At 43.5% G+C, this 16,936-nt stretch overlaps 1 protein-coding gene across 7 annotated transcripts in view; it reads left to right on the top strand.

Annotated features, from left to right (window-relative positions):
* Positions 1 to 16,936, top strand: part of ZMYM3 (zinc finger MYM-type containing 3) — a 60,475-nt gene that overhangs the window by 21,192 nt on the left and 22,347 nt on the right. For all 7 annotated transcript variants that reach the window (XM_073640996.1, XM_073640995.1, XM_073640992.1 and 4 more), the window contains exons 4-9: positions 7,350 to 7,404; positions 10,712 to 11,048; positions 11,203 to 11,374; positions 12,481 to 12,693; positions 15,362 to 15,512; positions 15,607 to 15,722. In XM_073640996.1, coding sequence (XP_073497097.1) covers positions 7,350 to 7,404; positions 10,712 to 11,048; positions 11,203 to 11,374; positions 12,481 to 12,693; positions 15,362 to 15,512; positions 15,607 to 15,722 — 1,044 coding nt within the window. The remainder of the gene's footprint in view (positions 1 to 7,349; positions 7,405 to 10,711; positions 11,049 to 11,202; positions 11,375 to 12,480; positions 12,694 to 15,361; positions 15,513 to 15,606; positions 15,723 to 16,936) is intronic.

Here is a 16,936-nt window from a genome sequence, read left to right as displayed (position 1 = left end):
TGCACCCCAGGATTGGGGGATGAGGGGGGCCATGCACCCCAGGATTGGGGGATGAGGGGGGCCATGCACCCCAGGATTGGGGGATGAGGGGGGCCATGCACCCCAGGATTGGGGGATGAGGGGGGCCATGCACCCCAGGATTGGGGATGAGGGGGGCCATGCACCCCAGGATGGGGAAATTTACCAGTAGCTGCTGCATTTCCCACCCTAGGCTTATACTCAAGTCAATAAGTTTTCCCAGTTTTTTGTGGTAAAATTAGGTACCTCGGCTTATGCTTGGGTCGGCTTATACTTGAGTATATACGGTACATTAGAAAATTTGGTTAGATCAAATTAAATAGAGATTTTAGTATTAAATTCATATTTGGTTTCAGAGCATCCCTTTATCAGTGTTTCCATCATATTTTTAGATTAAATGTGTGATACTATATAATGTAATATGTTATCATTTACGCAATTATGTAAATTAGGTTGGCCATCCTGTTCCTGTGACCAGTCATGCATTATTGGCTGTAATTATGCCCATTGTAAAGGGACAAAGAACGAGCTCTTTTAAATATCACATATACTCTGTTAGAGGGAATGTGTCATCAAACTTTTTTTTTCAATAATTGGAAAAAAAAGAATAAAGTGTTAATTTAATTTTTACAATTTTTTTAATGGCATAAAATATAAAAGATAAGTTTTAATATTTCTAACTTTTAAACGCTAGGGGGAGGCAGCTGCTTAAATTTGCCATGAAAACTTTATGTAGTGCTAGCTCGCTTTACAACTGCAGTAAATGTGGGTGGGATCTGCTGACATGTGTTTGCAGTCACTCCTCCCCTCCTCTTCTGGGCATTTGCAAAAGGATAAGGGAGGATGAAGTTTAGGATCACAGTGGTGCCATGTTGTTGGTGACTGCAAAGTGATACTGACATGTAGACAATGTAACTGGGGACCACACACAATAAATTACACACAGGATTAGATACACGGCTCAGTATACAGTGTCATACATGCTGGAATTAGGTACACTGACATTTTCACACATGATAGGATTAGATACAGACTATCACAAATGGTGGGATTAGATCCACAGACTAGCACACCTGATCGGGTTCGATACAGACTGTAGCACACACGATGGGGTTAGATGCAGGCTGTAGCGCACGCGATGGGGTTAGATGCAGGCTGTAGCGCACGCGATGGGGTTAGATGCAGGCTGTAGCGCACGCGATGGGGTTAGATGCAGGCTGTAGCGCACGCGATGGGGTTAGATGCAGGCTGTAGCGCACGCGATGGGGTTAGATGCAGGCTGGAGCGCACGCGATGGGGTTAGATGCAGGCTGGAGCGCACGCGATGGGGTTAGATGCAGGCTGGAGCGCACGCGATGGGGTTAGATGCAGGCTGGAGCGCACGCGATGGGGTTAGATGCAGGCTGTAGCGCACGTGATGGGGTTAGATGCAGGCTGGAGCGCACGCGATGGGGTTAGATGCAGGCTGTAGCGCACGCGATGGGGTTAGATGCAGGCTCCAGCGCAAGCGATGGGGTTAGATGCAGGCTGTAGCGCACGCGATGGGTTTAGATGCAGGCTGTAGCGCACGCGATGGGTTTAGATGCAGGCTGCAGCGCACGCGATGGGGTTAGATGCAGGCTGCAGCGCACGCGATGGGGTTAGATGCAGGCTGCAGCGCACGCGATGGGGTTAGATGCAGGCTGCAGCGCACGCGATGGGGTTAGATGCAGGCTGCAGCGCACGCGATGGGGTTAGATGCAGGCTGTAGCGCGCGCGATGGGGTTAGATGCAGGCTGTAGCGCGCGCGATGGGGTTAGATGCAGGCTGTAGCGCGCGCGATGGGGTTAGATGCAGGCTGTAGCGCGCGCGATGGGGTTAGATGCAGGCTGTAGCGCGCGCGATGGGGTTAGATGCAGGCTGTAGCGCGCGCGATGGGGTTAGATGCCGGCTGCAGCGCGCGCGATGGGGTTAGATGCCGGCTGCAGCGCGCGCGATGGGGTTAGATGCCGGCTGCAGCGCGCGCGATGGGGTTAGATGCCGGCTGCAGCACGCGCGATGGGGTTAGATGCCGGCTGCAGCGCGCGCGATGGGGTTAGATGCACAGTGTAGTCCTGTGTACCTGCCTCAGGTTCTTCTGCACCAAGGGTCCTATGAGCAGTACCCGGGTGCGGACACTGATCAGTGTGATGGTGCGGTGGAGTCCTGCTCCGTATGCTCTTCACCTGCTGCTACCAGGTTGAGGTGGATCTAATCTATATCATACTATTGGAAACCTTCTTTAACTCCCTTTAACATTTCTTTTATTTCTTGAGTCATATGTTTTGTTTTGTTTTTTTTCACAAAATTTGATTTTGAGGTCACTTATTTTTCAGCCTGGTTGTCTGCTGGTGACTATCAGATGTCTGCTTGCACGGGGCGATATAGGGCTGATGAACAATAACTTTTAAGCTATCAGAAGAGATTCAATCAACAACAAACGTGTTATACTGGCCAAATTTTTGTAAACTTTTACTCCACATCTACATTGTGGCATCATTATAGTTGAAAACTGGCACAGTGCCAGATCCATTAAACGACAAACAATGTCATTGGGTGATTTTTTTTTTTATTTATTTTTTTTAAATCCCCCATTAAATATAACGTCTGCAATGGTGGCTCCAGACTGAACCTCTGACAGATGTGAGCATTGTTGCATTAGGGGTAGAGTAAAATCTCTGTCATAGGTGTCTATTAATGTCCAGCATGCACAATCCTTTTACCAGACCTCTTTTGTCGAATTGATAAGAACTCCCCATGAACATTATGTATTTGGTCAATCGCCTAAAATGGGAGGCATACATCTGTCTATGAGCAACTTTAGTCTTTTCTGTGATACAGGTCCTGGTCTATACTCGGTGACGTTTTAAACGGTTATATAAGGAAAGGCTTAGCTATGGTGTTAAAGATTCTTTTCTTCACTTTGTTTAGTGTTGTATACATGAGTATTATTTTTTGGTATATCAAAACAGTGGTTCACACACTCCTATAAAATTAGATATTTCACCCCTGTAAAGATGGCCGAACGCACCAATTCCTCTACTCAACTGCAGGTGGTGAAGGAAACAAGGATTGGGCATATTGGATTTTAGCTTGCCTGATCTTTTTTGTCACAGGAGATAAACAGCTGCCAAATGAGACTGTTAGCTGCTGATTGTGAACTGAGCCGAGTGTGCGTCTTAATGGTGGTTCGGAAGGAATAGCTGTCAGCTAAAAGGGAATTTGTCAGATGGATCAACCCTCCTAAGCCGTCTATATGGGCATGTAGGTCATATGAAGCTGAATAAAATGATACCTGATATCTGCAATCAGATATTTTATTCCAATGAAACCCACATTTTTCTTATGTAAATGAGCTGTTATTGCCCAGGCTATGTGCCGGACACTGATCTCTTTGAGAATCTACCTTCAGACATTATTTTAAATTAAAGGTGTCATGACTCTCTTAGGTTGTAAGTGCCGCCCTACTCCCTGCCTGCACCGCTCTGCCCCTCCCAGTGTCTGACCATCTCACTGAGCTGCCTCTTGCAGACAGTACAGCATTGCTACATCCTCCTGTTGCTGGATAGTCTCCACCCAGCTATAGGGAGGTGCAGCCAGGCTCTGCAGGAATTTACAACCACTGTGTCCTGTAGAGTTTTGCGTCCCCTGCCAGCACTGGATATATTAGGCAGCTCCTCCCTCAACACCTTGCCTGAGCTTAGGTCCTAGTTGCAGTTTGTTGCTGGTACTCTGACAAGGTGCATTATTGTTCTGCATCTCCTGTTACTGACCCGGCTTGTTTACTCGTTTTGTCTGATCTCTTTGCTCCTGCCCCGACCCGGGTTTGTATTTTGAACCTGTGCTGCCCGCCCCAACCTCTGACTATTATCTATTATAGGTCTGGGGACTGCCCTGGAGTGGCACCTGGTGACTACCCTAACAACCCACGCCTATCCTCTCCATCAGAGGCTCTTGTGAAGACCAGGGAGTCACTTAGTTACGCTCCTCCAGGGTAAGGCTGGCCAGAGGCGCAGTGTGTCCCCACCCACTACTGCTACAAAAGGAGGCGTTACCAGTGTGAGACATGTAACAAACACAGAACATTAGAACTGAACTTTCTTATAGCAATCACATTTTGCTTCTCTCTGAACTCTGCTGTATTGTAACAATATGGCAGCCCTGTCTGCCTGTGAGAGGGACCTGCAGATGTGTCAGGTATAATCACACACAGCTCTGCAGTGAGATCAGAGAGCTGCCATCACACTGGTAACTCCTGCTTTTATTTATAATAATAAAAGTAATAATAGAAAGTTGACTAAAATTATAGCTTGATATCTGGGATCTGATGTCATATGCAAGAGAAGTCGTTTTTCTTATAAGTAACTGATCTGTTGAGGACTATGGGCTGGACACTGATCTGCATGAGAATCTGTCTCCAGAGATTATTCTAAATGAAAGGCGGAGATACCAGTGTGAGACAAGTAGACCAGGCGGACAGACTGTCAGTCTTTACATGTCTCACGCTGATAACTCCCTCTTTCATTTAAAATAAGCTCTGGAGGTGGAGTCTCTGAGAGATCTATGTCCGGCCAATAGATCTTAACAGATCATTTACATATTACGAAAAACATTGATTTCTCTGGAATAAAACATTGGATCGCAGATATCAAGGCATCACATTACTCAGCTTCCTATGATCTGCATGTCCATATAGACGGCTTAGGAAGGGTGATCCTACTGACAGATTCCCTTTAATGATCAGTCAGCTAAGTATAATGTATGGGCACCTTAACAATTAGGAACAATCACTAGACTTGCTACTATTAGACTAAATTTATCGTTTAATATAACTTATACCCTTTTATTGGATGTCTTGTGTTGATTTTCCAACATCATTTTTATTTGATTTTCCATGACACAAATACATAACATACATCTAATGTGGTACATAGAGAGGTAAGAGTGCCCGTACGCAGACTGGGTCTACAACAACTCTATTCACATATTTAATTGGTATAACAGATATAACAAACAACAAAATGAATTAGTTGACAGTATGTCTTATATCTCATTGAAGCCATCATGGATAATTAATGCATTTATATCTATGCCAGAAGTCCTGGCCCATTGATTGTTCTCCTCACCATTCTCTTCTTCATTTTAAGATAAACAAAGTGGACCTAAGTTATTTTTGAGATCTTCTAGTATATACCAAGTCTTGTGTTGTTTTAATGACTCTTTTAAAGAAGCACTCCCATATCTATTTTTTTTTTTTTATATGAATTGTGTGTATCCGCATGTAATGTAGTGTGAGTGTATTCTACTCGCCTACCACTGCTCCCTGGGGTGTCCAGCACCATTCTGCTCTGTTACTAATCGATGTCATTGCAATCGGGACTAGCCGGCTTACTCTGTGCTTTATGGGTGGACATCTCTTACAATGTAAGTCTGTGGGGCCTCGTTCTTACCCTCCATAGATTTACGTTGTAAGAGCCACTTCTGGGTCACGCGGAGTGCAGCGTGATCTGGAGGCGTCTGCAGAGCGGTGACGTCACTGAGAAGAGCAGCGGTAGGTGAGTATATTAATACACTCCCACTACATTACATGCACATATGCACACATTTAATTAAAAAAATATATACATGGGAATGTTTCTTTAAGGTGTCATCTTTCTTTTCTGCCAGACTAGACTTAGATTTTCTGCTAAGTGATGGGTCATTTCCCCTCGTGAACAGGTCTACAATCTGCACTTGTTCATTCAGGGTCAAACCTGTCTGGTAAAATTTCTTGAATGTGTACAAGGATTGTAATTCATGGAAGTGGTGGTTCAGGACTTGTTTGTGTGACCATCAGTATTCTGGGTCATGGAGATCTTAGGAGGAGCTTGTAAGATTCAGAACCTGCCTTCCATTGTAATAGAGGTGTGTCGGGAAGTCACCTTTGGGGTCAGTTAGGACCTTCTGACTTGGATGTGCTAAGAATATGTTTAGACGGTCACGGTTGGATTCATAGATCGAGGCTCCTCTAACTAGCAGGCCAACGACTGACAAAGACTATAACATAAGGTGATGACCGTTCTCAGAGGAGGATTTAGGCACTGAGCCAGTAAAAACTATATTTTGGTAAGGGGTTTCAAAACTGTCTTTTGGCGGTCGCATGACATTGTTGTTAGAACAGTTCTGTCTGGCTGCAGGCGGTCAGCGGCTACAGTGCTGCGGTGACCTAACCAATGTCATGTGACTACCGGAAGGAACCGCGCCGGTCCGGGAGATGAGTGTGCACTTCATTTTAGCTAGAGTACTTAAGAAGGGGTTGTACAGTAATGATCAACACCTTTAAAACCTGTTGACAGGCGTGGTATTATACCAAGCCTTTGGCAGGATCGAATAGGAGCACCAAGATGGTGGCTATAGGGGCCATTATTAGGCTGATGACTGCTGTGAGAAACGCATTGGCAGCCCAACGATTTGGTCACTGTACGCTGTAGATGGACTGACATAGGGAGCCCCCATCCTCTGTCTTACACTAGATGTCATGGTTGCTATTGACTGTGCCATCTTGGGGGTTGCTAGGATTGGTGCTCCCAATGAGCCCGCTAGTTTCACGATATATTTGGCTATGTATGTCAGCGGGGTTCCTGCTTCTGATTGCCCATGTACCTGTTGAATATATTGGTCATGGAGCGTTCAGGAGGTAAGGACTGCAGCCCTGTATTGTAATCCTCTTGAGCCCTGGACACCTGGCTATTGTAGCCAACTCTCAACTATGAGAAGTATTGGCTCTGTATTGGTTTGCTGTTGTATATGAACCAAAATATTCTAATCCAGCTAATCTAAGTTTACATCTAAATTGGAGGATTTGTTAGAAGCCTCCAAGGTCAGTTCCAAAATAAAAAAGCCTTACAAAATAGCATAGCACGTATTGCTGTTTTTTTCTGCTAAAATGATGGAATAAATAGTCAATCTGGGGCCTTTTGTTGTCCATCAAATATCTCATCTGGCAACTGACCTTATTTTCAGCTTTCTATTCCTTTGATGGAAAAACCAAACCAGAAATACTAGGGTTGATGTGAGCCCAGCCTACACTGTAGTCTGGCCCAAAGAGCACCCATGGGGTTTTGAATGAAATGTATGTGAGCAATGTATTTAAATAGGCAAAATATGGGTGCAGTAAGTGGAAGTGTTGTGGAGCTACTATTTGGCACACAGATTTTATTTTCTAATTTTACTAACTTTGGACTTGAAGGTCATTAATTTGTTTGCATGAAAGTTAGTTATGCTTTGTTTGGTGGAAAGTTATTAAAGTCCTATTTACCTCCCCTTTCTCCAAGGAGCAGAAACGCAGTGATCGGGCACGACGCACTGATACCATGCCTTCTGATAGCAGTAAGTGTACACCGAATGGTATGCAAAACTAATTGTAACTGTCAATGTACAAAGTGCCACTAGCACAGAAAACTTCCTGTTTTACAGATTATAGGGCATTTCAACTTATAAAATGATAGTATATGCCATCACTTTGATGGGATGTCTGGGAAGTCGGGCCCTACCGATATCGGGAATGAAGGGATTGATTCCCTGCGCTTCCCTGCATTGTGGCTCCTGGCCACCCGGCTGTGCAGGGAGCTGCAGCATGAGCCCATTCACTGGAGCGTCTGTTCCCTGCGCAACAGGTAGTTGGGTGTTTCACTGTGCAGGGAACACGTGGCAGGAGACTAACAATGTTAAACCCACATAGCGGTCACTTTCTTGCTCCCATACAATTATCAGTTTGCTTTTGGCATTTAAACAAAATCTTTACTGTATAACCTCTCAAAAAAAAAATTTTTTTTCATATACACTGCTCAAAAAAATAAAGGGAACACTTAAACAACAGAATATAACTCCAAGTAAATCAAACTTCTGTGAAATCAAACTGTCCACTTAGGAAGCAACACTGATTGACCATCAATTTCACATGCTGTTGTGCAAATGGAATAGACAATAGATGGAAATTATTGGCAATTGTCAATACACCCTCAATAAAGGAGTGGTTCTGCAGGTGGGGACCACAGACCACATCTCAGTACCAATGCTTTCTGGCTGATGTTTTGGTCACTTTTGAATGTTGGTTGTGCTTTCACACTCGTAGTAGCATGAGACGGACTCTACAGCCCACAGAAGTTGCTCAGGTAGTGCAGCTCATCCAGGATGGCACATCAATGCGAGCTGTGGCAAGAAGGTTTGCTGTGTCTGTCAGCGTAGTGTCCAGAGGCTGGAGGCGCTACCAGGAGACAGGCCAGTACACCAGGAGACGTGGAGGGGGCTATAGGAGGTCGACAACCCAGCAGCAGGACCGCTACCTTCGACTTTGTGCAAGGAGGGAGGAACAGGAGGAGCACTGCCAGAGCCCTGCAAAATGACCTCCGGCAGGCCACAAATGTGCATGTGTCTGCACAAACGGTTAGAAACAGACTCCATGAGGGTGGTATGAGGGCCCGACGTCCACAGATGGGGGTTGTGCTCACAGCCAAACACCGTGCAGGACGCTTGGCATTTGCCACAGCACACAAGGATTGGCAAAGTCGCCACTGGCGCCCTGTGCTCTTCACAGATGAAAGCAGGTTCACACTGAGTAGAAGTGACAGATGTGAGAGTCTGGAGACGCCGTGGAGAGCGATCTGCTGCCTGCAACATCCTTCAGCATGACCGGTTTGGCAGTGGGTCAGTAATGGTGTGGGGTGGCATTTCTTTGGAGGGCCGCTCACAATACTGAGCCTCATTTTGACTTGTTTTAAGGATATTACATCAAAGTTGGATCAGCCTGTAGTGTGTTTTTCCACTTTAACTTTGGGGGTGACTCCAAATCCAGGCCTCCATTGGTTAATAAATTTGATTTCCATTGATGAGTTTTGTGTGATTTTGTTGTCAGCACATTCAACTTTGTACAGAACAAAGTATTCAATGAGAATATTTCATTCATTCAGATCTAGGATGTGTTATTTGAGTGTTCCCTTTATTTTTTTGAGCAGTGTATATACACACATACACTAGCATGTAAAAGTTTGTGCACCCCTGGTGACAATTACTGTTATTATGAACACTTATGCAAGTTGAAGATCTATCAAGATGACACATTTCCTTTGTATTTTAGGCAAAAAAACTAGTCATATTTTTGCATTTTACAAATTACAGAAAGGAAAATGGGCCAATGCAAAAGTTTGGGCACCCTTGGAGATTTGTGTGCTCAGATAATTTTGGCCAAGGTTTCAGACCTTAATTATCTTGTTAGGGTTATGGCTTGTTCACTATTATCGTTAGGAAAGGCCAGGTGATGCAAATTTCCCGGCTTTATAAAAACCCAGCCTCCTCTAACCTTGTGCCAAAAACCTCAGCCATGGTTCTTCTAAGCAGCTGCCTACCACTCTGAAAATGAAAATGGTGGAGGCCGACAAAGCAAGAGAAGGCTATAAGAAGATAGAAAAGCGTTTTCAAGTTGCACTTTCCTTAGTTTGAAATGTAATTAAGAAATGGCAGTTAACAGAAACACATGAGGTCAAGATAAGGTCTGGAAGACCAAAGCAAAATTTCAGTGAGAGCTACTCGTAGTCTTGCTAGAAAAGCAAATCAGAAGCCCCGCTTGACTGCAAAAGACAATCAGAAAGATTTAGCAGACTCTGAAGTTGTGGTACATTGTTCTAATGTTCAGAGACACCTGCATATATATGGCCTTCATGGAAGAGTCATCAGAAGAAAACCTTTCCTGCGTCCTCACCATAAAAATCAGTGCCAGAAGTCTGCAAAAGGACATCTAAGCAAGCCTGATGCATTTTGGGAACAAGTCCTGTGGACCGATTACATTATAATAGAACTATTTGGCCACAAGGATCAAAGGTATGTGTGGAGAAAAAAGGGCACAGAATATCTGAAAAAAAAACAATCTCACCAACTATTAAGTATGGGGGTGGTTCAATCATGCTTTGGGGTTGTGTTGCAGCCAATGGCACGGGAACATTTCACGGGTAGAGGGAAGAATGGATTAAATTAAATTTCAGCAAATTCTTGATGCCAACATAACACCATGTGTAAAACAGCTGAAGTTGAAAAGAGGATGGCTTCTACAAATGGATAATGATCCTAAACACACATCAAAATCAACAATAGACTACCTCAAAAGGTGCAAGCTGAAGGTTTTACAATGGCCCTCACAGTCCACTGATCTGAACTTCATTGAAAATCTGGGGCTAGACCTCAAAATAGCAGTACATGCAAGATGACGCATGAATCTCACAGAACTGGAAGGATTTTCCAAGGAAGAATGGATGAAAATCCCCCAAACAAGAATTGAAAGACTCTTGTCTGGCTACAAATAGCTTTTACAAGCTGTGATACTTTCAAAAGGGGGTGCTACTAACCATTCAGGGTGCCCAAACGTTTGCATCGACCCATTTTCCTTTTTCTAATTTTTAAAATGTAAAAGATGACAGTAAACATATATTTTTTTGCCTAAAATACAAAGGGAATGTGTCATCTTTAACTTTAGGCCTTTTAGAGATCATTTCATCTTCAACTTGCTTAGCTGTTCACAATAACAGTAATTTTGACCAGGGGTGCCCAAACTTTTACACGCCACTGTATATTTATTTATTTTTTTCTTTTTACTACTAGTTTGCATACTTTTTTTAGGCTGTTGACATGAATTTGTATTTTTCAGTGCAGATTTCTGATGAAGATTCAGATGCTATGGTGGATGACCCAAATGATGAGGACTTTGTACCATTTAGAACTAAACGCCCTCCTACTCGCTTGTCTCTCCGCAACCAAGTTCAACCAACACCCACACCACCACCACCACCACCACAACCACAACCACCACGTCCTCCCAAGCCAACACTGACAAAAATGTCTTGTGCTCAATGCAAAACCCCCTTACAGAAGGGCCAGACTGCTTACCAGCGCAAAGGACTACCCCAACTCTTCTGTTCTTCAACTTGTCTTACCACCTTCTCTAAGAAACCACTGTGCAAGAAGATCTGCACTTTCTGCAAGAAGTAAGCTGTGCTGATACTATGGTTGATGTCAGGTGTAGTGTTAGCGTGCTGGTGAGGCAGAGAACTAGTTTGTGGTTGTGTTCATGTGTCCCTTCATTGTTTTTTTTCTTACTGTGCTGGATGCAGCCCTGTTCATGTGCTGTATACATTTTAGGGACATTCGTAACTCCAAAGATTCTGTGGTTGCTCAGACTGGCTCTGGATTCCAAGAGTTTTGCTCGAATGCCTGTCTTTCCCTGTATGAAGCCCAGCCGCGGTCCAGCTCCCAGAGCTCATCGGACGTTCCTGATATCATAAAGTGCAGCATGTGTCACAAGAGTGGTGAGGTGAGGATCGCACAGCGCTACCTGCAGAAATGCAGAACACAAATGGTCTTGCCCGAGAGATGCAGAAAAATATTTTAGGAGTGCAGCTTTGATATCTTTCTTCTTAAACTTTTTTCTGTAATATGTCTGAATAAGTGCTTAAAGCAGCATTGCTGCACTTGAATGTTGGCATCCTGGGCGCCTCTGGTAGTTACAAAGCCAGATGAAGTCATGACATTGCAGCATGATGCAAGTGATGACGTTGCAGCGGTATTGTAAAAACCAGAGGCACCCAGGATGCTGACATTGAAGTCGGCAGGACCACTGCCATGGAGTCCCAATGTGGATGCCAGACCATGGTCATGTAAAGTTTATCTCATCTCTATGCTATAGTGTAGTATATTCATTGACTCTTGTGTACCCTTTATATACAGTCTTGGCTCTTTTTTTTCTCTCAATTGTATATGATTAATTATGCAGCCTATGGACCCGATTCATCAAGACCAGGGATGTTCTCACTGGTCTTGTTAAGGAAATGGGCTCAGGTCAGGCTCGTACACCTCTTCATGAATCGGGATCGGCGATCGAGTAGCGTGCACCTTGCCACAAACCTTCTCCAGCTCTTTCTGGAGCAAGATTTGCAGCGAATGTCCCCACTCGTCATTAATTTAACAAGTGGCAGTCACCATTCCCCTGTCCTGCCTCAGCTATGCCCATTTTCTCATAGGCAAAAATGGCCAGAGAATGGCAAAAGCCGTATAATATTGCCAGTTGCGCCAAAGTACTGGTATTTGATGTATCGGGCCCTTTTTGTTTCCCATGATTCCGTAGTAGAGGAGTAAAGCTGATCACATTGAGTGCTAGCTCAGTGGCACAGAGCTGCGGTCCCCTCTGCAGAAGTCGGTGTGTCGTATGTGATGGCTCTTCAGCCGGTCTCCCCCACCTCCTGTGATGGATGATGGGTTATTCCCTCTCCACTTTTACAAGCAGGAGGCAGAGACAGCAGGAAGAGGCATCTTGTGAAATGCACAGGAGATCCTGCACGCACACAGTCTTGTATAGTGCATATATATATTTATATTTTATAGTACATTAACACTTTTTTTTTTTTTTTTTTTTTATTCCAGATTCAGCATGAAGTCAGTAACGGAAGTGTCGTTCACAGACTGTGCAGTGATAGCTGTTTTACCAAATTTCGAGCCACCAAAGGTCTGAAAACAAACTGCTGTGACAACTGTGGCATCTACATATACAACAAGGGGTTACCACTGGAGTATCTGTTCCATGAAGGTCAGCAGAAGCGCTTCTGCAATGCAGCCTGTTTAAACAACTACAAGAAGGTGAGGGAGGACTTGTAGCTTCTATTTTCACTTGCTGCCCTTTCTCCTGCAGGTGAAATAACCGTTTAGGTACGTTCCTAGTTGGCTGCAAAAGTAAATTGTTGCCTCATCCACTTCTGGGCTGAGGTTGCTTGACTTGATCATGTGAACTAAAAATAAAAATGATGGTACAATGCCAGGACAGAACAGGCTTTTATTCATCCATTTCCGGAGAATGGCACAGTGCAGAGGAACGATCTCCCAGAATTGTTAGATCATGGGGAATACAATGATTAACTAAAACAGACATGTCAGGAGAGGTGACAAGTCCTTTTTAACTCCTTCACACCCTAGGACATACTATTACACCGTGGGGTCGCTCCACATAAGTCAGTTGTTGGCTGTGTTAGCTCTTATTGCTGCTGTTAACCATTAAATGCCATGAATAACTGACAGCAGCAAGCAAATAACTGACAGCAGCAAGCAATTAAACTTTGCGATTGTGCTTGCTGACCGTTTTGGGCAGTGACCCCGTGCGATGGGTTCCAATGGCTGCTGGGGATCTGCTGAAGGAAATGGTGACACAAACCAATTTTTTTTTTTTTTTTAATTTTAATATCACTGAAATTGCAAAATACAACCTATCCGTTTGCTATCGCTGTAATTGTGCTAACATATAGAATCTCATTGCCAGATAATTTTTACTGCACAAATACTGTTGTAAAAACTAAACTAAACAACCACGACAGAAGCTTAGAAAAATCATCTTCATATTACAGTTTATCCCTTATTAGGGAAATCTGAAATAATATTGGAGAATTCTCTGATATCTTGTTCAGATTGGAGCGTGGTACCTGCATTACATAGACAATCTGTAGATTTATATAGACCCTGTGAAATGTACTATTTGTCCTGTGGGGGCGCTGCAGGGAAACTTCATTTCTTACAAAGGTTTCTGCACAGATTGCAGTCCATCACTTTGTGATCCGCATATTGTGAAAGGACCCTTCTATAACAACTAGGGATTGTCAAAAGCGAACAACACTTTAATAATTCAGCCTCCCAAAAGTAAAATGCATTTGCACCTGGAACATATTATGCCATCTGTTCAGCTTTGAGGGCTGTTCATGAGGAAATCAGAGGTCTGCAATCACTGTATGTGATGCGCACGCTGTTCTGATCCCCTGTGTGCGTGGGCGATAATGTGGCCGCATGTGTTTGATTTGCACACTTTCGGTCTTGTGCAGACTAGTCTTCTGTGAATTTTTTTGTATTGAGAGAAGCCAGGTGAGTCTAGTTGGCACTTGACCACAAGTGTGCAAATCACATCCGTGTGGTCATATGGCCACCCAAATGCACCGGAATTTAGGGGCATTGAGCAGGGCACACTGTCACGATTCAGCAGTCTGCAATCACATAGACATATTCATTTGTCCTTGGACCCATCCCTTTAACCTCTTAATAGCCACCAGTAAGCTTTTTTACTGACTTAAGATGGAAGAGAATAGCATCCCCCAATGGGTGAAAATGCAGCTGCTGTACACTATAGCTGACAACCTGCTGCATCAGCCACCATCAATGTTGACACCGATCATGGCCGTTTAACCACTTAAATGCTGCTGTCAATGACTTCGGCATCTACATAGTTAACAGAGCGTGGGGGCTCCCTCTTTAACCCCTTTGGCACCTTGAAATCATGATTGTGTGGTCTTGATGCTTGCCATAGCAATCCAAGGCCAAGTAATGGCAGTACAGCCATACAGTTATAGTGGCCTGTTTAGAAGTTAGTGACATGTTAGTGGTAAAAATAATAATTATTCATTCCTGTCATTCCACTTAATTACTGAAAAACACTTGATTGACAAACTACCTGACAATGGTGTTGAATGTGATGAGGGGCACTGTTTTTAAAATGGCATCACTTTTCGGGAGCTACCAATTATATAGGTCTCCTAAAGTCATTTGATAATTGAATAGATCCCTAAAAAAATGTTTTGTAAATTCCCTTGAAAAATGAAAAATTGCTGCAAATTTTTTAAACCTTCTGACATCCTAAGAAAATAAAAGGACATTGGGCTAATATTATCGATGTAAAAAAATAAATATATATATGGAAAATATTATTTGGTAACTTTTTGTGTGGTATGGCTATCTGGATTATAGGTATAAACATTTAAAGTTTGCCGATTTGCAACATTTGTGAAATTTTTGTAATTGCACTGCGAATAAGCCTCCTTACCTTGTCACTCTCCACAAGGAGAAACGTTACCCCTTAGACCTCAGTCCAGAGCCTCTCATGCAGCCAAATCAGTTCTCATACTTTGCACTGACGAGGGCCAACAGCCCGAAACACTGTGTCTGCAAATAGAGATTCTGATTTGGCTTTTATCCTAAGTCATATTGCAAGACTCGTTAGGGGGTTGATTGTGACTTGTAGGATTGCTGCTTCCATTAGGTGGCGCTATAGAGTTCAAGTCCTCTTTTTCTCTGAAGAGGCAATTTGCATATTAAATTTCTGATATTTTTCATAAATTAAACGTAAAACATTACTACCTAACTTTGCCAATATCCTAAAGTATCTAATGCGTCCCGAAAAAAAGTCTCAGTCACTGGAATGTTTCCTTCTGCTGATATGTCACTGTATTCTGAATATGTGTAATAATAAAGCCCCAATTTGTCTCTTTCACAGAAAAACACAAAGGTTTACCCATGCATGTATTGCAAAACACTTTGTAAAAACTTTGAAATGCTTTCCAACGTTGACAAGACTGGCCGCGTGGGCCTGTTCTGCTCCATCTGCTGCATCACCTCTCATAAAGTGAAGCAGGCTGGAATACCAGGTGAGGCGGCGCACAGCGAGGCCTTGTGTTATACGTAAAGGTACACTTATCAGGGCTGGGTCTTACGTTTCTATATTTCTCATCCTTTGATCAGGCCCTGCTCGTCCTTGCAGCCTGTGTCGGCGCAGTCTGTCAGAACCAGCCTACTACAACAAGACAGAACGTGTCCTTTACCAGTTCTGCAGCCCCAGCTGCTGGACCACCTTCCAGGTACTTGTTATAGGCATGCGATACGATGGGGAGATCTAACGAAATAGATAATTTTTTCTTTAGAAAATTTAAAATATTTAATAATAGTAACATAGAAATCTTTCTTGGGCCTTATTCATAAGAAGGCATTGGAGTAATTTAGCGATCCACATTCCACTTGTAACCCAAGTTCTCCCTCTTCCAAGTGTTCTTCTAATCTGAACATGCAGTGATGTGCGGTTCTGTAAGCTGAAGGGCGTATGATATTAAGGACTCCCACACATTAGACTTATGTTGGCTGAACCTGTCGATTATCTGCGGGCTCGGACGAAAGTCAAATGTGTATGAGGGCCTCTTAACTCATTGGTCGGGAAAAATAAGGATCCGGTATGTTTTATGTTGGACTTAGCGAGATGATCGGCCCCCAGAGCAATCCGTCAGCGCGCCTCAGGTAGAGAACACAGGAACGCTCAACAGAGCAAGCGTTCCTGTATATGGAGGAGCCGGGAGAGAGCTGTTGATCAATTGATTGCCCGACCGGAAGCTTTTTAATGTCTACAAGGCCCCTTTAGAATAAGTGATCAATATCACATTACAACAGCCAGCTGGCACCCTCTGTAGTGGTCATATGTAAACCCTGAGTGGGACTGGATGATTTTGCCTAAATTCAAGATCTTGATATTTTTATAAATTAAAGATAATTTTCGATTTATAAGCTCTCCACGATCTGAGCTAATAATGGCTGCTCTGTTGCATTGCCTAGTGTATTGATCCCCCCCCCCACCTATCTGATTACTGATGTCATATCCGTGGAATTGGTCATCAAAATAAATTGTAAATGTGACTCATGGTCAATATAAAATAAGCATTTATTGAAGAATTCATAAAAACACATGAAAAACAATAATACAAACGAGGAAAAAAGTAAACAGATCCTGGTATCCTGGTAAAAGCCTACGGCGAAACGCGCGTCGGACCTGTGTGGACTCTGAGGGACTTCCAGGTAGCTCATTTGATATCTTTAGGTCTTTCTTGTAGTACCTTTGACCCCTGTATCAGCTGTCTTACCTATTAACTTACTGACCCCCTTTCTATGTAGTCTAAGTATTTACCCACTTGGGACATCTTTGATGCACTTTGCACTGTACTTAAATGATGGACTCCATATGTATTTTTACTTCAGGCTGACCTGGGTCACTGTGTTCCTATACATGGTTTATTTATTGATCTATGTT

The sequence above is a fragment of the Phyllobates terribilis genome, unplaced genomic scaffold (assembly GCF_046119375.1).
Source record: "Phyllobates terribilis strain yellow unplaced genomic scaffold, ASM4611937v1 Scaffold_7__3_contigs__length_470593459, whole genome shotgun sequence".
NCBI lineage: Eukaryota > Metazoa > Chordata > Amphibia > Anura > Dendrobatidae > Phyllobates > Phyllobates terribilis.
Note: the sequence above shows the minus strand (reverse complement) of the source record. Positions and strands in the feature narration are given on the sequence as shown.